Below are 20,960 nucleotides of genomic sequence, written 5' to 3' on the forward strand. Positions count from 1 at the left end.
GAAAATTGATGAGGGGAAGATCAGTACTGTCGCACCTACATACCTTCAAAAGACCTTCCGTGACGATGATAAATCTTTTTTTCCAATGCCCGAAGTTATCGACCCATGGTATATCCATATTTTTACGAAAACGGACTTGGAAAGAGCCACGTCCGCTATGCATCGATTAACGAATGCAATAGAACAACGACTTCCAGCACTTCAAACTCATGAAACACAATGCTTCCCTTTCCCGTGGCCAGATGCTACAGCTTTGGACCCGATAAGCAAATTTCCACCGGGGTGCTTTGCTTTCGAGTTTCTGAAAGCCATTACCAGTCGTCCAGCCAAACTCCATTACATTGCGCCAGGCCTTCGTTTACCGACTGCCTCGGAGATATCCGAGTTTCTGGGCCCCAAACACGACAAGGACTTTCTAGAATGGAGATATAGTAGAGGAATGGAACGGCGGGCGGGGCCTGTACTAATATTTCCCATGGATGGGGGAGACTTGGTAAGATGGCCACCGCACTACAGGGGCATCGTGCGCACGGGGTTATACATAACTGAGGCTGTTACTATCAACGAATCTGCCTTTGGCGATGGGTGCACCTTGACTCTTCCGTTTAAAGTCGGAGCAAACGGGTGGGCACGTCGAAGCAACGGTGAGCCTATTAAAGGATGCACATACGAGGACGCGTGTGCTCATGCAGAGCTCTATCAGACACAAGGAATTGGGTTCAATGATGGCCATAGTGTGCAGATATACAAAGTACTTGAAAGCTGGGCACAGAGGGTTGAGGATGATGATTGGGAGGTGGGAGAAGATGGGGTACTTGGTGGACCAGAAAAGTTCAAGGATTCTGATAGCGAAGAGCATTGGCATAAGTATTGGATCCCACCTTCTTGTTGAGGATTGCTTGCATATCATACTGCCTTAGTTGGAACTCAACACTCCGCTATACCATGCATGCAATTCTTGGCACGTCACCCTCCCAAGTGCCGGATAAAGCCGGAGTTCTACTGCACCTCCGATGTCCACAAAATACCCCAACCAGCTAAAAAAAAATTCAAGAAACACAAAATAAAGTCTCCAGATACGGAGTAACATGACACGAATGTCGTCATCCTCCCAGCGCTAGGAATGCTGTGTCTTGGCGCATTGGGGTAACATTGGGGTCATTGGGGAAGCAAGGGATGAGACATATGAGACATCACACTATAAAACAGGGCAGGCATGTGGCAGAAACGGTCCTACATCTGATAAACCCGGTTTTCTAGAGCCCTACCGCCGATCCTTGAAATTCCTTTTCTACCTCAGCCTCGTCGCCATTCTCCTCCCCATCCTCATTCCACCTCGCCAAAATGTCCTCAGACGACAAATTCCAACAACTCCACGCCCAGCTCTACAACGAGGGCCTAAAGGTGCGTCGTGCCGTCGTCGGAGATAGCTATGTCGACCGATCGCTGGCCAACGGATCCAGCGAGTTTGCGCGTCCCGGCCAAGAACTGGTCACGGAGTTTTGCTGGGGTCATATCTGGACGCGGCCGGGACTCTCGTGGAAGCAGAGAAGTTTGCTAAGTAGGTTACCTATACCTGCATTTTTCCCAAACTCAATCCATCACAATTGAACCTCTTGCTAGAGCTTTTGCTGACGTTAATACATAGATTTGGGCATGTTGATTGCTATGAAGGCGTGGCCGGAACTGGCGGCTCACACACGCGGCGCCATCAACAACGGATTGAGCGAGAAGGAAATTAGCGAGACGGTGCTGCACGCTACTGTTTATTGTGGAATGCCGGCGGGCGTACAGGCAATGCAGATTACGGAGAAGACAATCAATGAAATGGTAGAGAAAGGGGAGTATACGAGGCCGACTTCTTCGAGGACGTCGGGTAGTAAGCTTTAACGGATAGGAGGTACGCGTGAGATAACTACAAGGGCTGGTTTGGAAACTTCTGGGAGGCTGGATAGTTTTAATCTTGTCTTTAGTAGGCTTTATGGACGATAGGCTCGGAATAATGAGACGACGATGTCACTCCTCATCTTCCCCTCATCCCCAATTCTCGGGTTGGGGTAAATATTCTCCACTGACTTTATAAAGAACACGATCCCATACACCCGAATCCGCTGAGCTATTGAGCGCGCAGACCAATCCAACTCATAAAATGGAACTGTCAGAATTCGACCGCGTAGGCTTCATCGGCCTCGGGGCCATGGGCAAGCACATGGTCGAGCATCTGGCGACCAAACTCCCCTCCACCTCGCATATCTACATCTACGACGTGGTCCGCGATCCCATGAACGATCTCGTTTCCCGATACCCAGGCAAAATCCACGCCAGCTCGTCTCCAAAGCACGTCGCAGAGAACTCAGTACACCCTCTCTCCTCTTCTCCATGATACCCTACCTGAACCAAACTAACTCCCCCAGAAATGCATCCTCAGCATGGTCCCCGAAGGCCGACACGTCCAATCCGTATACCTCGACTCCCCCACCGGCATCATCTGCACCCCCGACCTCTCCTCCCGGATCCTAATTGACTGCTCAACAATCGACACCGCCACCAGCATCCACGTCAAAAGCACCCTCACCGCCACCCACCCTGATGTGAAATTCTACGACGCCCCCGTCAGCGGCGGCACGCTGGGTGCTCAGAACGGCACCGTCGCGTTCTTCGTCGGCTGCGCGCCCACCGACCCCGTCCTGCCCATCCTCACCACCCTCCTCACCCTCATGGGGAAACAGGTCATTCCCTGCGGGACACACTCAGCCGGCCTCGCCTCCAAGCTCTGCAACAACTACCTGTCCGGCATCATTGCGATCGCGAGCGCCGAGGCCCTGAGTATGGGGATTAATGCGGGTCTGGACCCGCGTGTCCTCTCGAGTGTGTTTGCCGCGGGGACGGCCCAGAATGCGGTCTGTGATCGGTATAATCCCTGTCCTGGGGTTGTGAGGGATGCGCCGTCGTCGAAGGGGTACGAGGGTGGGTTTAAGGTGCAGTTGATGAGGAAGGATTTTGCGTTGGCGGTGGAGATGGCGCAGAGGACGGGGTCGAGGCTCGTGCTTGGGGAGCAGGGGTTGAGGACGTATGAGGGGGCGGCGAGGGATGAGAGATGTAAAGATCGGGATTCGAGGGTCGTGTTTCGGTATCTGGGGGGAGATGAACGGTGGGCGAGGAGGTATAAGCTTTAATTCGGTGGTTAACTATCTCGGTGACTACTAGTAAACCCCTTCGAAGGGCTCTAGCAAGTATGCTACGCTGCTAGTTTCTGCATCGTTCCAGCTTCTCAGGAAGCGGATATCCCCCGATGCTGACCACGAACTCGAATGCCTCTTTCATCAGTCCCAGCGCGTCTGCTCCCATCCACGGCTCCAGAACCTCGGATCTGGTGAGTTCCGTCTCGCGGCGGCATTCCCTCCCGATCTGCAGTTATAGTCCATGTCAGTCCATCAATCACGTCAAACCATAGATAGAACCAAGCTATGCTGTGCTAGGTGGGAACATACCAAAATGCAACTCCCGCCAGCAACAGTCTGATCGACCGAGATCTGCGCAATTACCATCCCTATAGACTCCGGCGAGTTCGCCTCGTACCCAGCTTCCTGCCAGTTCTTGCACAAGCCAGCCGTCAGCCGCGTCGGGGTAAACGAAGGCGCAACGCCCGTGACCCGGATATTGTGTCTCGCTGCGGCGTGGTGCGCGTCGCGAAGCATTCCGATCACCGCGTGTTTGGACGTGGTGTAGGCCGTTAGATCTGCTCCGCCGAAGTAGCCCGAGATGGAGGAGACTAGGACGATGGATTTAGGTGCGGAGGTGTCGGGGGCAGATCTCATGTAATGCATGGCTAGTCTCAGGGCTGGATATTCGTCAGTGAGCATCTTCACTTACCTCGGAGACCAAAGACGGAGGAAGAGGGAGGGAGGGCCTACTATTAAACGTCCCCTTCACATTCACATCGATCACCTCGAACGCTTCCTTCGAATCCACCAGATCCCCCTTCTCATCGACATCGTCCATATCGAGAACATCCTTGGACTCCATGATCCCGGCGTTCGCGACCACCGTATCGATGCCGCCAAACTGTCTCACAACCCGCTTGAACAGACCCTGCATCTGGTCCCAGTCAACTATATCCACTGGGACGTACATAGCGCGGGATGGATATGGCAGAGACGCAACCAGCTTCTCTGCGCGCGACTGAGAGGCCGGGATATCGGCGATGACGACGTTTGTGCCATGCTCGTTGAAGATCTTCGCTGTCGCAGAGCCAATACCGCCTGCTCCGCCGGTGATGATCACGGTCTTGGATGTAAGACTGTGAAGGGTTTGCTCGTCGAAGTCGATCTGGTGCATGGTAAATGTGATGGGCAGTTTGGAGAGAAGGTCGAGAAGGGGATAATCGAGAGGGGAACTGGCCCCTTTTATCCTGCCCTGTAAGGTGGAGAGAAGAGAGAGTGAATATCTGCCCACGTAGCAGCATAGGGTTTCATGAAACTCGAACCCTGGGAGTTGGTGTGACACAAAGCATGTTGATCCTGTAGAGCGCTCTTTCAGGAAACGGAGTGAGGCCCGGATTGAAGTTGCATACTAGGGCTGAACGGGGGAATCGATGACAGGAGGAAAAGTCCAGCGTGTAAAGGGCGAGTCAGTCTTTAGCAAAAGCCACAGGGCAACAATACCGCTTAAGTTCATATGAATCATAGATAACCTTCAAAGTTCTCAAGAAGCAAGTAGATCAATCAACAGACTTCGACTGTTAATATTACCATGACATAATTCCTTCTAACTGTCTTTCCCACAAGGCCATATCCAACAATTAACATTCCGTGCAACCCAAAACAACATTCCCAAAGATCCAAAGCGGACAGATGCAGGAGCGTTGTGCTACCCACAAAACCAACCCTAATAGGATTTAAGCTCATCCATGCATTGCGGCCACTGAGAAAGCATACCTCTTCCCCAGTATGTGAGTGGAACTTTAACCGTCCCTTACGGATGGCGAGAACTCAGGAGATAAGTCGAGTATCCTTCTGGAAGTAGTGCGCGTACGGCCGGGCCAACATGACCTGTTTATAATAAGGTCTAAGATATGGAAATCTGAGAATGCATCGATGGCGAATAACTTGGAGATGAATGTGTTCTCCACTTGGGACCTGACACTAGTGAGTGACAGAGAGGTAGGATGTCTTTGATATGCTCAGCGTCTGCTTCCTAGTGCTATCATACCTCTTCGCTTTTCTTGTTCAGGCTAGGTTGCTTATAGTTGCAACATCAGGATAATGAAATCCCCACAATTTTCATTTCATGTGCCTTACTACGGCATCCATTTACAAATATGCATTTCGAATAGATCAGATGGTCTACAGGAGTAAAATCTTCCTTCGAGACAGTCTCCGATGACACCCTTCATTGAGTCCTCTCAGACGGTAAGTAAGGAGTGCAGACAAATGTTCTTGATTGAACTATGTTGATGGAGGGAGGCAGACGAATACTCATCTGGGATTTATGAGACACTGATTTGCGCTTAATCTAGGAAGGACTGACTCCTTTCTTGTCCAGGGCCTTGCTGTGAGAATATATCACGAGTATTATCTATGTGTGTGTTGGTGGCATCGCATATACCTAAGGTTTAGGGTAACATCCCGCAGGCAACACAGTCTTTTGGCTTCAAATAATCTTGCTCTTGCTTATGTTTTAGACTTCTCTAATGGTCTAATAAAGGATAACGAAGAGGACTACACAGCTATAACTAAAAGAATTCAATGTACACATGGTCGTCATCTTAGTACCGCAGTATCTAATATACTAGAAGTCAACCAAGGACCACGGACCAAAAGGACCGACGATCTAGCGAAGGGTACGGTGTTTGCGCACAAATCCTCGCCTTCACCATATCCGAGACTTCAGGCTCGTGATAGTAGCCATACAACCTCATATATTCGCGATAACGACCCTCGAGGGCCATATCATATTCCACATCCACACACTGCCAATTCTGAAATACCACATGCATCGGCCTCTGGCTCGCTGGCCCCTGAGGATCATGGTATTTCTCGGTTGCGTAGTGATACAAAGCCACAATTGCCAGGTGCATGTCCTTGACCATCAAGAATAAGCGGTCATGGTCCATTATAAGGACAGGAAATCGTTTGAGAGTCTGCCAATAACGCTTCTGGAATTCGATAAACGGACTAGGGTCTTGTGTGAGGGCCGATTTCACCCATTCGGCGCTGATTCCCCAAGGGTCCTGATCAGCTGACCGCGACCAGAAGATTTGATGAATTTGAAGCCAAATCAATATCTTCCCGATTGCTGTGAGAGTCAGGGGATCCCGCCAAATCGTTGCCGTCATAGCCTTCTGCTGTGGATGAACCTGGTACAGCGACGTGTAGAGACTGCCGACGTTCTGTAAGGCTAGAAAACCAGGGAGCACCATATCAAGGTCCATTTGCGAGACTGATGTTTCTCTAAAGGCACTGGAGAATCGATCCCAGTGTGTAGAATCGTCGTAGGCATGATGTCGAATATGTATCCGCTCAACCTGGCGTGCTTGATTGAGCATTTGAGAAAGGGACGCGGCCTTGTGCCAAAGCCAAAACATCCTCCCAGGATCGTTGGGATCCGGCGCTCTGATAAGTACTTGCAAAGTTCGGAGTCGCTGGAAGGGAAATCTGCTAAACCTTTGCAGTGATGGCAACTGATCCCTGACTATCCATGTGGCATATTTTTCATGACCGCGTTTCTCTTGCCAATGTTTCCCATGTCGCTGATAAAATATTGTGGCCCAATCGGATTCTGGTGCAAATTCTATAGACAGTGTGGAGTATCTATACAGTACTGTCGATACTTCGTCGTAGAGAGCTCTGCTAGCGCGTAGTATACTCAGGCTTGAGCGATTGGCCCCCCCTCGGGGCATCAGGTCTTCCCATATCATTCTGCGCCTTCTCGCAGAAAGTCGGGAAAACAGACCCAGGCCTGGCTGAGCCATTCGTTCAGGGTCTTCCTTCGTTGGTGCTATGCCTTCTCAATTACGATTAGGAATGGTGTTCTGAGCTTTTCGAAGGGCGAGGAAGTAAAAAAGAAGAAGTAGAAGAAAAGAAAACAAAAATAGGACTTGGTAATGATGGCGCGATAAATGTATATCAAAGTAATATATCATAAAGCTGGTAGAATGGGTGTTATGGCAATGCTGAGGCAAAGAATCAGAATCATCTCCGCCGTGTAGGGCTTTCCTCATGATAGATCGGAGCACTACTTCCATCGCGCCTTCCTCTTCCACGGCGTTGCATAAAATGGCCATGAGGAGTAAGCAAGCGGTGAAATCTCAGTCTCATACTATTATAAGCTGGCAACTACTGCGTACGAGGGCATGCTGACTTCCGAAATAGGTAACTTTGTGCCGTGAAAGAGGTTAACAAATCAGTAAGGACGGCCCTATAACGGCTGCTCAGAGAGCAATAGGACTATCAGATCAATCCAGAGAAGTCTAGAAAAGTATATTCACCGATCCTCTGGCAGAAAAAGGTTCAAAAATGGTCAACAAACATTTAAACTATAGTTCATTTTAGTAAGGCAACCCGTTGAGAAGTGATACATGTACAACAGTATTCCCTTATCATTATCTAGCAACGCCAGAAAGCTATCATTCGCATAGCCATCTACTTTACAGTCATGTTTACATTCTTTTATCTTCTTTATGGTCCCAACTAGTTACTTATAGTCTGGCTGACTCATCTCATTTTGCGGGGACCCCGACCTTCCGCATTCGGCCAAGTCACGTCGATCGCGTTGCATCGCCGAATGCATTTCTCGCCTGGACTCATCTCATCGACTCTCCCAAAAGACAGAGATCTAAAAAAATGGCCAGATCTACCAGACACTCCGTCGGTCTATCTAAAGCCCGTCCGAAGTCGGTCCCAACCCCGACCCCAAGCCGTGTCAATCCTCCGGCTATCACGCCATCCCGACTACGAGTTGCACATCCAGAGCCAACCAAGCCTGCTGATTACCCCGGCCTGATCATCGTGCTTAGACTCTCTTGGCTCCGCTACGACTGACCGGCCTGCTTCCAGATGACCAACCGTGCCGCATAATCCCTGTCTGCGCCCTCTGATTGCTTGTCCGAAAGAAGGTTACTTACGTCGTCGTGTCGGCTGTTGGATTGCGGTGGAGAAAGGAAAAGGAGAGTGCGAGAGAGTCTGTCTGTGGCCTGATGGCCGCGGAGATTTCCTCTTAGCCTACTTATATTCGGATGGAGAAATATCGCACGGAGACACTCTGACTGGCTGGAATCCTCGTCATCACGCATCGACAGGGGATTACGGTTAAGCTTGAGGGGGCGGCTTTCGTTGCTTTTTTGGGCTGAATTGGGTTAAATACTGCCTTGGTCCGCTGGCTTGGCTATCCTTGTCCTTCTCTTGTCGTTGACACTTGGGTTATTTGAGATCTTAGACTGAAGATCAGTATAGAGATGGGTAGGAAACTGGGCCTTTTCCGGGCTATATACCTGGTGTCGGCCAGTTGTATGGGATCTTTCGCTTTTGCGTTCGACACTGGTGTTATCAGTATGACCATTATCTCTCGGCTACATAATCTACTAGACTGACATCTATACAGGCGGTGTTCTGACTCTGGAATCCTTCCAGAATGACTTCGGATACGGCTCGAAGCAGCAGACGTCGGTCAACTCGAACGCCGTGTCTATTCTCCAGGCGGGCGCATTCTTCGGCTGCTTTTTCACTATGCCCGTCGCATCGAGACTGGGTCGACGGTCGGGCCTCATTCTCAGCTCGCTGATCTTCACAGTCGGGACCATCTTGCAGGTCATCAACGCGCATACCCTCGGTACATTCTACGCGGGACGGGTCATAGCTGGCGTGGGGATCGGAGCGGCTACCGTGTTGATCCCCATGTATGCGGCGGAGATGTCCCCGAAGGAAATCCGTGGCCGACTGGGCGCTTGTTTCCAGCTGTTCTTTGCGCTGGGGGTCATGATCGCCTATTGGGTGACATATGCCGTATCGAAGAACCAGCCGTCGGCTACCAAGCAGTGGCAGATTGCACTGGGGTTGCAGCTGTTGCCTTCGACCCTGCTACTAGCAGGGATGTGTACCGTAAAAGAGAGCGCTCGATGGCTTGCGGCCAAAGGCAAGACCGAGAAGGCGTGGGAGTCGCTGAAATGGGTCCGAGGGGGTGAGGAAACAGAGGAACTCCGGCAAGAGTTTGACGAGATCATTGCGGGTATCGAGGAAGAGGCACGAGTCCGAGAGAATCTGACACTGCGCGAGCTCTTCCTCCCGGTGAACCGATACCGGTTGTTCATCGCCGTCACGATCCAACTCTGCGCGCAGCTGACCGGCAACACGTCGCTGGCCTACTACGCCAACCAGATCTTCTCCGCCGTCGGGGCAGGCAGTTCGGCCAAGCTGGTCACGGGCTTCTTCGGGGTGGTCAAAGTGGTGGGAGTCAGCATCTTCCAGCTCTTTGTGATGGACCGCATTGGCCGACGCGTCCCGTTCATGGCGGGCGCCTTCGCCATGGGGTCGTTCATGCTCATCATCGCCTGCGTTCTGGCCACACACCCGACCAGCGCTAGCGGCGAACAATCCGGGGCCACGAAAGCGGGGATCGCAATGATAATCATGACCTACGCGGAGGCGTTCAGCTTCAACATGTCCTGGGGGCCACTGCCCTGGCTGTACGTGGGCGAGATCTTCTCGAGTCGCACGCGAGAAATCGGCGTGGCGGTTGGAGCCGCTTCGCAGTGGCTGTTCAATTTTATGATGTCACAGGTCACGCCACACGCGATAGACAATATTGGATGGCGCATGTTTCTGATGTTTGCCATTTTCAACTACGCGGTGATCGTCTACTCGTGGTTCTTTTTGAAGGAGGTGTGTTCTCCCCCCCCCTGCATGTATGCTGCATACTAACAATAGATTAGACCTCGAGACATTCCCTGGAAGAAATGCAGGAAGTCTTTGGCGGCGAGCCACAACCCGACAAACTCCCGGACGAGTCAGGGGTTCTGGACCGGAAATAATAGCAGCAAAGCAGGGAATCCCGTTATAAAGAGGACCGTGACAGCGACGGGGATCAGCTCCGTCTTTGTCGCGCTGACACCTGGCCTCACGTTGCACACGACACCGCTAGCCCTAAGCACCACGAGCCAACTGGACGCCATCATTGGCCCTCGTCGCCGCTTGTTCTCTCCGCATTTTCTTTCTCCGGGGGTTGCTGGACGCTGAAGTCTTGCCAGGAGACTTAAACCCTCCGAAATCTCCGTGTGATCGCCGATGGGCTCTGGGTTTCCTTTTTCTTTTATTTTCCCCCTTGGCTCTTTTTGCTTCTTTGTCGCTAGTTGGTCTTATATCACTCGGGGTTTTTAATTAGATCATGGTCTTGGCTTTTGGCACCGATCGTTTCCTTTTCTCCTCTCTTTCAGCCATCCTTCATTCATCCATCATGTCCATAACCATGCCATAAGACAACAAGTACATACACATACTCACTGTATACACCGCAGCATGGGCTCGGAAAACCCCAACGCACGACCCAGCGACCCCGACGGTCTCGTGCTCGAAGCCTGGGGCCAAGGCCTGATGGTAGGATCGCTGGTCGTCATGGCGGCCGTGACCTTCTCGAACATGAAGCGACGCATCCTGCTGCATAAGTTGATTTTCGCCGAAGTCCTTCCCCTCAGCCCTCTCCCCAATCTATCCATCCACCCCAACACGCTAACATGTAATAATAGTTAATCCTCGCAATGCCCCACGGCACCTTCATCTTCGCCAAACCCCCCACCTACGGCTGGTACCTGTCCGTCAGCGCCATCGGGCTGAACATCTCCTGGAGCCTGCACAACGTCATCGCCTGGATGAAGAACAAGCCCTTCCTCTCCGCCCGCGTCTCCCGCTTCTACATCATCACTGTTCTCCTGGTCCAGCCGTACTGGGTGCTTGAGATCTACGCGAACTTTGCGTTTTTTAATAATTTCAATCGGGTCTTTTTAAGGACCAGGCCGTTTGAGCCGTTGTTTCGGTATGTCCTTTCGTTTCTATCCTCTTCTGTGGGATGTAAGCTTGTTTCGGAAATGAAGTCAAGGCAAAGCTATCGAGCTAATATAGGATATACTGACTATGACTGAAACGGAAAAAGAGACCCCTGGTGGATCTTCACCACGCTGTCGCTCTTCTACACCATCAAGCGCGAATACAACTTCGGGATCCTGGAGCTCGTGCTCGTGAGTCCGCGGTTCGGAATCATGCTCGCGTCTATGTGCTTGAGCATCGCTTTCATCGTCGTCGATACCTGCGCCGTCTTGAATGCGTTCGAGGGCTCCGGGCTGCCGACGGGGATCGAGCCGTTTTGGAAGGTGAGTTCACTTACCTAGGTAGCACTATGATTAACATCAAACCCCTTGCTATTCTATCATCTAAGCCTGAATATGAGTCCGAGACTAACCATATCCCTCCCTCCCTCCCTCCCTCTCCCTCCCCCCACCGCAACGGGAGGGAGAGAGAGGACGGAGACGAGAGGAGAGCAGCTATCATTCATATTCAAATGCCTCTGCGACACCGTGATCCTCGACGATTTCAAAACCGCCCTGGACCGCATGCGCACCTACTGGATCCAGAAGCGCGCTGCCTCCGGCGAGATCTTCCTGGCCGACTATACGACGCGCGAGCGCTCGGGCCCGTGGCCGGGGTCTGGGGATGGGAATGGGTTTGGGCATGGGTATGAGGCTAGGCCTGGGACTGGGGGGAATGTGCATGGGCATGGGGTTGGCGGGGATAGAGATAGGGATAGGGAAAGGGAGAGGGAGAGGGAGAGGGAGAGGCGGAGGGAGTGGAGGAGAGGGATGATTGGTGCGGAAGGGGGGCGGGGTGGAGGGAGAGGGAAGTTTGGGGATGGGGATGAGGATGGGGAGAGGGTGCCGAGGGTGTATTTGAGGGAGGATGTTTCGGTTTCGGTTTCTGCGTGATTCTTTTCTGTTGTTGGGTTTGGTGGGATTGGTTAGGGCTTGTTTACGGCGTTGGAGTTGTTTATTGTCCGGCACAGGACGGTGGTTTATTGATACTATGTCTATGTAACAGAGCTTATACCACTGCTATACTTGATTCAATCAAAGAATCAGAAAGCCTTCTTTAAGTCCATCACGCTAACCGTCACCTTGTTGGTCTTGCCCAACAAGACACCCGCCCCGTGGAGAAGCAGCTTGGACGGATCCTCGCGCAACACCCGCAACGACCGAGTGTAGCTGTGTCCCTCCGGCGTCGCGATCTCGGTCCACTCGCCCTCGCCCAGAGCCTGGTTGATGAAGATCGAGTCTTGGGTGCCCGCGCTGACGATGATCGTGCCGTTCTTGCCGCCGTACGGGGTCCAGACGACGTACGGCGAGGAGGTCGGGACCGTGCCGCTGGAGACGACGAGGCGCTGGTGCGGCGCCGCGTTGAAGTTCTCGGGGTCGGCGGAGATGCGGTAGTAGATGGGGAAGGAGTAGGAGGAGGTGTTGAAGAAGGAGCCGTATTCGTAGACGTAGATGTATTTGCCGTTGGGAAGCTGCTGGAATTAGTTTGGAAGATGGTAGGAGATGGATTGGATTGGCATACCTTAGCTACGACGGGCATGCCGGGTCGGTCGGTGTAGGTTGGGTAGGCGCTGGAATGGTTAAGCAATCGGACTTGAAGCTGATGGGATACACTTACGTATCATCTGTAGCAGGACTCCAGTTCTTGAGATCCGTCGTCACTTGATGCGACAGATGCTGGCCGTGGGTCTCGTTCTTCCTCTGGTCGGCATAGTAGGCGATCAACTTGCCCTTGCTGTGCTGTATTAGACCAGACTCCAACACACCGAACCTTACACAAAAGAAGGAAAGGACTTACTGCGCCAAAAGGAACGGCTCCCAAACCGGCGTCAACCCATTGTTCGGCACTGCTTCTCCACCGGCCGCAATATGGCTCACGAATTCCCACGTCTTGCCAGAGTTCCGAGACGCGTAGAGATCAATCTGCGTCGACGACAGATCCGTCGGGATGCTACTTCCTGCCAACAGCAGCGTTCCCTTCTTGAACGATCCCACGCGCTCCGGCAGATAGTACAGGAAGGGCTGGTAGCGCAGTCCCAATCCGTTGGCCGTGTCGTGGACCCGGGAGATCTCCTTCCACGTCTGTCCGTGGTCCTTGGACCGGTAGATGGGGAAGTACACGGCCGGCGGCTCCGGTGAGTAGTTCTCCCATGTGGCGAGCAAGTCGCCGTTGGGCAATTGCTCATTGCGCGCGTACAAAGTCCGCGGGATGGTGTAGTCCGAGGGAGGGCTAAAGATGACATTTTGGGAGTAGGTCGGGATACGGGCTTTGGAGATGGACGCAGCCAGCGCCAGGGGCGCGAGGGTGAGGAGATGAAGGAAGTGCATTTTGCTCAATTGCCTGTTCGCCTTGAAACAATGCCGTCCAACAATGCCATTTTGCACCGGCTTTTATAGCTCAGGAAAAAGCTCCCCAACATGTGGTTAGTATAGACCACGGCGCCATCCCGCCGGAGTTGACCCGATTCTGGACTTCCCGTCGCTGGGCAGTCACTAGCGGCCGAATTTCCATCAATCGTTTGCTTGCGCAGCCGGCAAGAGCGAATTAAACACACGATACCAACCGAGCAGAGAGAATGGGCTCATAATGCCGAGCCATTTGTCTTTGCGGGGTGGACTTGGGGTCTGGGCGTCTGCAAGAGTTGGCTGCGACGCGTGTGGCGGCCGGGATGGATGTTGACGACATAATCATTTATCTCAGTACTATGATCGTCCAGGCGCAGATTCCGACAGTCGATAAACCGATATAGCATGAGACTTATATCCAGCACATAGAGATCGGCTGGGAAATCCGGAGAATTGGCTCGGAGAAATAGCGGGGAGAAGGATAGGGATGGAGATGGAGATGGCACGATCGAGGCGGGGAAATGCGGGGAGAAACAGTCCCTTGGCGGTCACGGGGATGGCAGTCGGTGGAAGCAGGAAGAAGACGCACGAAGGTGGTCTTTGTGTCATCGCATCTCGGAGAATTGCACCTCGAGCCATCGCCACTACACGGCCAATTGGAGAATTATGGGAGGTCTGAAAGACATCGTGTCGTGGCCATGAAGGTTACACAATCGCACAAAGGGTCTACAGCAGACCTATTTAGGCCCCAGCAGGCCTCGAAACTCGAGCATAAAGCAACACCAGACAGCTGAGATTCACTGCATTCATCATGGTCCAATACTCCAAACCCGCCGAGCCAATTCCTGAAACCCAGACCGTGGCTTTGGTCAACGAGCTGGGTGGTGACATCGAGTTCCGCGAGGACTACCCCGTTCCCCTTCCCGGACAGAACGAGGTGCTCGCAAAAGTTCTCTACACGGGGGTCTGTCATAGTGGTGAGATACCTCCCTGTGCATGCAGCACCTTCAGCTCTAATACTGGGATGTGCAGACCTCCATACGAAGAGTGGCACCGCCGCAACCGCAGATGACAAGCCGAGAAAACACAAACTCCCGCACGTCGGAGGCCATGAGGGCGTCGGCCGGATCGTTGCGCTCGGTCCTGGATGCGGGTCCGACTTGCAGGTCGGGACCTTGGTCGGAATTCGCTTCTCCAGTCGTATCTGCAGGAGATGTGATTTCTGCTTAGCCGGGATGGAGCAACATTGTGTCAAGGGCACTAATCATCTGACTCACGAGGACGGTAGTTTCCAAGAGTACATCGCGCTTGATGCGGACTACCTGACAATTCTGCCCGACGATATTGATCCCAAGGTCATGGGGCCGGTCCTTTGTGCCGGCGTGACCGCATATAAGGTATAGTCCTACTTACTAGGGATTCTTGATCTGACGTATGCAGGCCGTTTTGAATGCCAACATACGGGCAGGTAACTGGCTGGTGGTGGTAGGCGCTGGAGGCGGCCTCGGCCATCTAGCAGGTGAGAGCATTGATCGATATCAAGGCAGAGCTAACTCCTGTAGTCCAATATGCAAAAGCACAGGGAGCTTTAGTCATTGGAGTCGACGCCGGCGACAAAAGAGAATTCGTGCTATTTCTTGGGGCCAATGAATTCATCGACTTCACCTCCACGGATCCCACCCAACGAGTCCACGAGATCACCGGCCTCGGCGCACACGCAGTGGTGGTGACGGCTGGCAGTGCAAAAGCCTTTGCGCATGCATGCGAGATGCTGCGCGTTGGAGGTACGCTGAGCTGTGTCGGTATACCACCTGGACGACCAGCCCTGGAAACCCCCATCGCCACCATTGTCATCAAAGGTCTGAAGATCACGGGCAGCTTGGTGGGTTCGCTTAAGGAATGTATGGAAGCAGTGGATCTGGTTCGCCATGGACTAGTCAACCCAGTCATTAAAGTCCGTCCCTTTAGGGACCTGCCTCAGGTGTATGAAGAGATGGAAAGGGGCGATATTGCGGGAAGAATTGTGCTTCAGGTTTCGGAGTACTGAAACATCAATGTTTCATGATGGTACCCTAGGCATCAGTTTTGGACGATAGTCTGCCAGGCGGTTAGGGGTAGTCCAATTCATCGAAATAGTCATCATGCCTATCGCCTCGTAGCATATCTTCCTGCCAAGCAATCTCCGGTAGTCGCGCAGGAGCCAGAACCAACGCTTCGGCAGTCTTTGCCCGTAGAATCGATTTCAGCATGGGGTCTTGGTCCAAGAACGGTAAAAGCTTCTGATACAGAGCATGGAGATAGTCCTCGGGTCTCAACTGAAAGGACCGGTTCGATGACGAGGCAAATAGAACCGTATCTGCCAGCGAGTTTGCTACTTCGAAGCACTTCAACAACTGCATCTCGTCAACCACATCCAACTCTCTTAAGCCAGTAACTCACCTGATCCCGACCCAAGGGCAGCAAATCAGATTCCGTAAACTCCCGCAGCGAATACAGGAGGTCGCGACTGACAAGCGCCGGGAACTTGAACGTCAACAGCTCCGCGTAGGATGCAGTGGAAAGCAATTGCCGCGACAGCGCCTCCTGCCAGACAATCGTCCGCATCCATTCCTTTGTGATGCAGTGATCTGCCATCCGTGAGGACGCTTCTGTTCGACAGCTGAGCGAGAGCACCGACAATGCAGCTTCGGTCTCGGCTAGGCTATCGGCGGAAATTGCAGTTTGGCCAATCTTTCCGGGGTCACGTCGCCGCACAGACAGTCCATCAAAAGTGGCGAAGAGCCTAGCCAATTCGACTAAGCCCTGGACATGAATGTTGCCACTTGCACCTCGTATACTGGGCACCCGAATGGGCGTGGTATAGGACGGCGCCAGACCAAGGTGTATGGCATAGCCTCTGCACAGCATAAGCATCGTGCTCCCAACCATACACCAGTGGACGAACATACCTCTCAGAAACCCACAGCAGAATAAACAAAATCTCATCATTCTCTATAACATCCTCCTCGGGACTTCGGCGCCGCATCGTCGCATCCTCCGCATCTAATCGCAACAGCCTCGCGCCTGAAATCGCCTCCTGGATGAACATCATCGCCGAATTCTGCCGATTGGTCTTCGCATGATACACATGCAAGAAGAACGAAACAAACACACTCCGCAGGTCCGGGTTCTCCCTGTACCCCGTCTCCTCTCTCACCCTCATACACTCCGCCGCCATAGCCGCACAGTCAACAACACCCCCATCCTCATCCCCCACCGGCCCAAGCTGCAGCTGTGCCATCGTCGCCGCACACAACGCCGCCGCCAGACAGTACGTGCTCACATCATACCGAGCCGACTCGATCCTCCGCAGCAGCGCCGGCGCATTCACAACAGGCCACACACCATACGAGGACTGGCGATACAGACGCACCACCGACGCCAGAGTCGAGGGGGAGATGATCCCGACAAACCCATCGCTGGTCGCATCGGAAACCGGTTCCGGGGGCTGTTCGTGCTCGGGCCCGAGAGTTTCCTGCTCATTCTCGGCACCAGGATCGGCGGCGGCGCTGCCGTGAGTGTTTCTGCTCGAAGCTAGGGGACTCTCGGCGTCCTGGCCCCCACCGGCCCGCCGTCGTACTTTCGGCCCTCTCCGTCGCGCGGGCTTCAAATATGTGCAGCGGACTCGTTTCGCGCCGTTCTGGCAGGTCTGGCACGGCCAGGCGCCGCTGCACTTGACCTTGCGGGAGATGCACTCGTCGCAGGCTCGTTTGGTGAGTTGGGGGCGCATGGATAGTCGCGGGAACTGACTCGGTACACGAGAGTTGTAGTTGAAAGGTGGAGAGGGAGAGGGAGAAGAAGAGGGGAAGCAAACGAGTAACATGACTTGAGTTCCCTGCCCCTCCAGCATACACTCCCTGACTCTGAGACACTCAAGTAGACTCAGTCTAGCCTCCAGCCGAGCCTTCGATCGGTCTTGGACCTTCCTTCTCTCCCTGCGATCCACTCCGTCGCGGTGACGAACCGCCGGACGCTGTGGAGTCGACGTCATGCTGTTTCTCCACACTCTCCATACTTAAGATGCCTTCTTCCCCTCGTCTCTTTCCATGTGGAATTCATCTATCTCAACTTTTCTCCCTCTCCCTACAGTGTCTACAATATAAACACACTCAAAATGGAAGATACTCCCCTCCAGCCAGCCAGCACAGATGTAAGCCCCCAGAACCCTCCCCTCCTTCCCATCCAACAAACCCAACCAACCCACCAACCATACTAACCAAACCCCAAAAAAACAGCCCCGCGACCTCGCGGCCCAAGAATCCTCCGCCTCGGTCCTCTTCCCAGGCTTCACATCCACCACAGCCTGGAGCCTGGGCCTGGCCCTGCGCAGCCGAATCCTCTCCCTGCCGCCCTCGCAACGAAAACCCGCGCTGATCTCAATCGCCCTGACGGGCGGCTCGGAGCCCCACGTCGTGTTCCAATGCGCCACGGAGCCCGGCACCCTCCCGGACAACGAGGTGTGGGTGCGACGGAAGCGAAACACCGTGCTGCGCTGGGGCGTGTCGAGCTGGTTGATGCGCGTGAAGATGCTGACCAGTACGGGGCTCGGGGCGGGGGAGGTGGAGGGCGCGTTTGTGCGGAAACATGCGCTGACGAGTACCGGGGGGGGAGGGGCGGCGGATGATTTTGCGATTCATGGGGGTGGGTTTCCGGTGAGGGTGAAGGGGGTGGATGGGGTGGTTGGAGTGGTGGTGGTCAGTGGGTTGAAGCAGGAGGATGATCATCAGGTGGTGGTGGAGGTGATTCAGGAGTTTATTGCGCAGGGAGGGGTTTAGTTGGATTATGTACCTGTATAGCACTACGATTGAGGATCTAAGTTTGTCTACAAGGAATCAGTCAAGTGAATCAGTCAATTGTATGAGGTATCAAGCTATGTTCCTGTCGCCGAGACCTTCAGCGCAGGCATCGTCTTTCAACGATTCTTTTTCAAACACTGAAATCGGACCAAACCGATGTGGAAAAAAATAATGTGTCAATAAGCAATAGATAAAAAGAACTCCAGAAAAGTTAAAACAGACTGCCCTCTAAGGTAATTTTACAGTTCATCATGGCCCGTGGGCTCGTCGTCATCCTCCTCCGGAGCAGAGCCGTACAGCTTGCTGGTGATGGGGTAGGCCACGTTGGACAGCTGCTCCTTCTGCTCCTCGAAGTCCTCGGTGGTAGCAGTGGCAGCGTTGTCGTCGAGCCAGTCGGTGACTTCCTTGACGGCATCCAAGATGGTCTGCTTGTCATCCTCGTCAATCTGGCCACCCAGTCCGTTCTCGTCGCCGACCTGGTTCTTCAGGCTGAACGCGTAGTTCTCCAGTCCGTTGCGGGCCTCGATCTTCGACTTGATGGCCTTGTCCTCCTCGGCGAACTGCTCGGCCTCGGCCACCATGCGGTCAATCTCCTCCTGGGTCAGGCGACCCTTGTCGTTGGTGATGGTGATGGACTCAGCCTTGCCGGTGCCCTTGTCGCTGGCGCCGACCTTCAGGATACCGTTGGCATCCAGGTCGAACGAGACCTCAATCTGAGGAACGCCACGGGGCGCGGGAGGGATACCGGTGAGCTCGAACTTGCCGAGCTGGTTGTTGTCCTTGGTCAGGGAACGCTCACCCTCGACTGGAGTCATCGTTAGTCACCGTTCAAAACTGGAGCGGAAGAAGCAACTTACAAACTTGGATGAGGACGGTGGGCTGGTTGTCAGCCGCGGTGGAGAAGACCTGGGACTTGCGGGTAGGGATGACGGTGTTACGGGGGATGAGCTTGGTCATCACACCACCGGTGGTCTCGATACCGAGAGTGAGGGGGTTGACATCCATCAGAACAACGTCGCCGGTGCCTTCCTCACCGGAAAGGACACCACCCTGAACGGCAGCACCGAAAGCAACAGCCTCGTCGGGGTTGATACCCTTGCTGGCCTTCTTACCGGCGAAGAACTCCTCGAGGAGAGCCTGGACCTTGGGGATACGGGTGGAACCACCGACCAGGACAATGTCGTCGACATCAGCCTTCTTGACCTTGGCGTCCTTGAGCACCTGCTCAACGGGCTTGAGGGTCTTCTTGAACAGATCCATGTTCAGCTCCTCGAACTTGGCACGGGTCAGGGTCTCGGAGAAGTCCTCGCCGTTGTGGAAGGCCTCGATTTCAATGCGGGTGGACATCTGGGAAGACAGAGTACGCTTGGCCTTCTCAACCTCGCGCTTCAGCTTACCCATGGCCTTCAGATCCTCGCGGACGTTGACGTTGTTCTTCTTGTTGTACTGCTTGACGAAGTAGTCCATGACACGGTGGTCAAAGTCCTCACCACCCAGGTGGGTGTCACCAGCGGTAGCCAAGACCTCGAAAACACCGTTGTCGATCGACAGAAGGGAAACATCGAAGGTACCACCACCAAGATCGTAGACGATAACCTGGCGCTCATCACCGGTCTTGTCCAGTCCGTAGGCGATAGCGGCGGCGGTGGGCTCGTTGACGACACGGAGAACGTTCAGGCCGGCAATAGTACCAGCGTCCTTGGTGGCCTGTCGCTGAGCGTCGTTGAAGTAGGCGGGGACGGTAACGACGGCGTGAGTGACCTTCTTTCCAAGGTAACCCTCGGCGATTTCCTTCATCTTGCCGAGAACCATGGCGGAAACCTCCTCGGGGGTCAAGGTCTTGGGGGTCTGGTTGACATCGACCTCCACGACGGGCTTGCCATCCTTCTTGACAATGTTGTAGGGGAAGGTCTTGACGTCCTTCTGGACATCCTTGTCCTCGAACTTGCGACCAATCAAACGCCTAAACAAATATCTGTCAGATACCCGATCCCTGCTCGTGTAACCAAAATTGCCAGAAGAAAAACTCACTTGATATCGAAGATGGTACGGGTGGGGTTGGCGGCGTATTGGTTCTTGGCGGCGTCTCCGACCAGGCGCTCCTCATCGGTGAAAGCGACGTAGGAAGGAGTGATACGGTTTCCCTGATCGTTGACGAGAATTTCGACCTTTCCGTTTTGCATGACACCAACACAAGAGTAGGTGGTTCCCAGATCAATACCGACGACTGTCAAACATTAGCATGCTGCTCCCCGTTATTTCAACCGATTCGCAGGAATTGCCATACCAGTTCCGTAGCTGTCCACCGAGTCATCCTGAGCGTGGGCGGTACCAAAGAAAGCCAGAGGCGCAATGAAGACGAGAAGGAGGTAGAAGATGGTCGACCAAGCAGCAAACGGCTTGGCCGCGCCATTGGGGCTAGACCAGCGCGCCATTATGGATTATGTGTGTCGGACGTAGTTCCCCTTTCACGATGGAACACGTATCAAAATGTAAGTGATCTTCTCTATGTCGAACAAGACGCGTTTTCAAAACCCGTCTCGCGAAAAAAAAGTCTCCTGCACTAGACACAAGAGAATAAAAAAGAAGAGAAACCCAACCACAGCCGATTAGCGGAAGGAAAGAAAGGAAGGAATGGGGGGGAAGGGAGAGAGAAGGTTGGAGGACAAAACAACGGGAGAGAGAGAGGGAGAGAGAGGGAAAGG

General features: G+C 53.5%; 12 protein-coding genes across 12 annotated transcripts; 7 read left to right on the forward strand and 5 right to left on the reverse strand.

The window, feature by feature from the left end:
- Window positions 1-85: 85 nt before the first annotated feature.
- P170DRAFT_443341 (uncharacterized protein) lies at window positions 86-892 on the forward strand (the record flags this gene model as incomplete). Its single annotated transcript, XM_024850539.1, has 4 exons — window positions 86-150; window positions 268-431; window positions 489-751; window positions 782-892. The coding sequence occupies 4 exons, from the start codon at window positions 86-88 to the stop codon at window positions 890-892; spliced, it is 603 nt and encodes a 200-aa protein (XP_024710898.1).
- Window positions 893-1,290: 398 nt separating this feature from the next.
- P170DRAFT_452917 (CMD-domain-containing protein) lies at window positions 1,291-1,890 on the forward strand (the record flags this gene model as incomplete). The annotated part of the gene is made up of 2 exons (XM_024851315.1): window positions 1,291-1,561; window positions 1,649-1,890. Exons 1-2 carry the CDS (start codon window positions 1,345-1,347, stop codon window positions 1,888-1,890), a joined length of 459 nt encoding a protein of 152 aa, XP_024710899.1. The 5' UTR covers window positions 1,291-1,344.
- Window positions 1,891-2,149: 259 nt separating this feature from the next.
- Window positions 2,150-3,176, forward strand: P170DRAFT_345896 (putative 3-hydroxyisobutyrate dehydrogenase; the record flags this gene model as incomplete). Its single annotated transcript, XM_024843533.1, has 2 exons — window positions 2,150-2,356; window positions 2,415-3,176. 2 exons carry the CDS (start codon window positions 2,150-2,152, stop codon window positions 3,174-3,176), a joined length of 969 nt encoding a protein of 322 aa, XP_024710900.1.
- Window positions 3,177-3,246: 70 nt separating this feature from the next.
- P170DRAFT_347373 (SDR family NAD(P)-dependent oxidoreductase) lies at window positions 3,247-4,338 on the reverse strand (the record flags this gene model as incomplete). Its single annotated transcript, XM_024843625.1, has 3 exons — window positions 3,247-3,408; window positions 3,492-3,841; window positions 3,915-4,338. 3 exons carry the CDS (start codon window positions 4,336-4,338, stop codon window positions 3,247-3,249), a joined length of 936 nt encoding a protein of 311 aa, XP_024710901.1.
- A 1,459-nt stretch (window positions 4,339-5,797) lies between these two features.
- Window positions 5,798-6,973, reverse strand: P170DRAFT_422134 (uncharacterized protein; the record flags this gene model as incomplete). The annotated part of the gene is made up of 2 exons (XM_024847418.1): window positions 5,798-6,792; window positions 6,955-6,973. The coding sequence occupies 2 exons, from the start codon at window positions 6,971-6,973 to the stop codon at window positions 5,798-5,800; spliced, it is 1,014 nt and encodes a 337-aa protein (XP_024710902.1).
- A 1,482-nt stretch (window positions 6,974-8,455) lies between these two features.
- On the forward strand, window positions 8,456-10,027 carry P170DRAFT_422135 (putative MFS sugar transporter; the record flags this gene model as incomplete). The annotated part of the gene is made up of 3 exons (XM_024847419.1): window positions 8,456-8,549; window positions 8,602-9,878; window positions 9,929-10,027. The coding sequence occupies 3 exons, from the start codon at window positions 8,456-8,458 to the stop codon at window positions 10,025-10,027; spliced, it is 1,470 nt and encodes a 489-aa protein (XP_024710903.1).
- Window positions 10,028-10,511: 484 nt separating this feature from the next.
- On the forward strand, window positions 10,512-11,968 carry P170DRAFT_443346 (uncharacterized protein; the record flags this gene model as incomplete). The annotated part of the gene is made up of 5 exons (XM_024850540.1): window positions 10,512-10,673; window positions 10,739-11,025; window positions 11,143-11,359; window positions 11,531-11,721; window positions 11,917-11,968. 5 exons carry the CDS (start codon window positions 10,512-10,514, stop codon window positions 11,966-11,968), a joined length of 909 nt encoding a protein of 302 aa, XP_024710904.1.
- Window positions 11,969-12,042: 74 nt separating this feature from the next.
- P170DRAFT_45296 (sialidase family protein) lies at window positions 12,043-13,529 on the reverse strand. The gene is made up of 4 exons (XM_024851320.1): window positions 12,873-13,529; window positions 12,693-12,809; window positions 12,597-12,645; window positions 12,043-12,546 (listed from the first exon to the last, which is right to left on the reverse strand). Exons 1-4 carry the CDS (start codon window positions 13,400-13,402, stop codon window positions 12,118-12,120), a joined length of 1,125 nt encoding a protein of 374 aa, XP_024710905.1. The 5' UTR covers window positions 13,403-13,529; the 3' UTR covers window positions 12,043-12,117.
- A 528-nt stretch (window positions 13,530-14,057) lies between these two features.
- P170DRAFT_506162 (zinc-dependent alcohol dehydrogenase) lies at window positions 14,058-15,554 on the forward strand. The gene is made up of 4 exons (XM_024854368.1): window positions 14,058-14,397; window positions 14,453-14,817; window positions 14,861-14,939; window positions 14,983-15,554. Exons 1-4 carry the CDS (start codon window positions 14,232-14,234, stop codon window positions 15,465-15,467), a joined length of 1,095 nt encoding a protein of 364 aa, XP_024710906.1. The 5' UTR covers window positions 14,058-14,231; the 3' UTR covers window positions 15,468-15,554.
- P170DRAFT_433115 (putative C6 transcription factor) lies at window positions 15,397-17,202 on the reverse strand. Its single transcript, XM_024848409.1, has 4 exons — window positions 16,369-17,202; window positions 15,860-16,316; window positions 15,566-15,813; window positions 15,397-15,517 (listed from the first exon to the last, which is right to left on the reverse strand). The coding sequence occupies exons 1-4, from the start codon at window positions 17,187-17,189 to the stop codon at window positions 15,493-15,495; spliced, it is 1,551 nt and encodes a 516-aa protein (XP_024710907.1). The 5' UTR covers window positions 17,190-17,202; the 3' UTR covers window positions 15,397-15,492.
- Window positions 17,203-17,573: 371 nt separating this feature from the next.
- P170DRAFT_471015 (DUF967 domain protein) lies at window positions 17,574-18,234 on the forward strand (the record flags this gene model as incomplete). Its single annotated transcript, XM_024852805.1, has 2 exons — window positions 17,574-17,609; window positions 17,695-18,234. 2 exons carry the CDS (start codon window positions 17,574-17,576, stop codon window positions 18,232-18,234), a joined length of 576 nt encoding a protein of 191 aa, XP_024710908.1.
- Window positions 18,235-18,299: 65 nt separating this feature from the next.
- bipA (Hsp70 family ATPase KAR2) lies at window positions 18,300-20,930 on the reverse strand. Its single transcript, XM_024848410.1, has 4 exons — window positions 20,543-20,930; window positions 20,287-20,482; window positions 19,113-20,218; window positions 18,300-19,060 (listed from the first exon to the last, which is right to left on the reverse strand). Exons 1-4 carry the CDS (start codon window positions 20,688-20,690, stop codon window positions 18,495-18,497), a joined length of 2,016 nt encoding a protein of 671 aa, XP_024710909.1. The 5' UTR covers window positions 20,691-20,930; the 3' UTR covers window positions 18,300-18,494.
- Between the last annotated feature and the right edge of the window lie 30 nt (window positions 20,931-20,960).

Source organism: Aspergillus steynii (assembly GCF_002849105.1).
Source record: "Aspergillus steynii IBT 23096 chromosome Unknown P170scaffold_1, whole genome shotgun sequence".
NCBI lineage: Eukaryota > Fungi > Ascomycota > Eurotiomycetes > Eurotiales > Aspergillaceae > Aspergillus > Aspergillus steynii.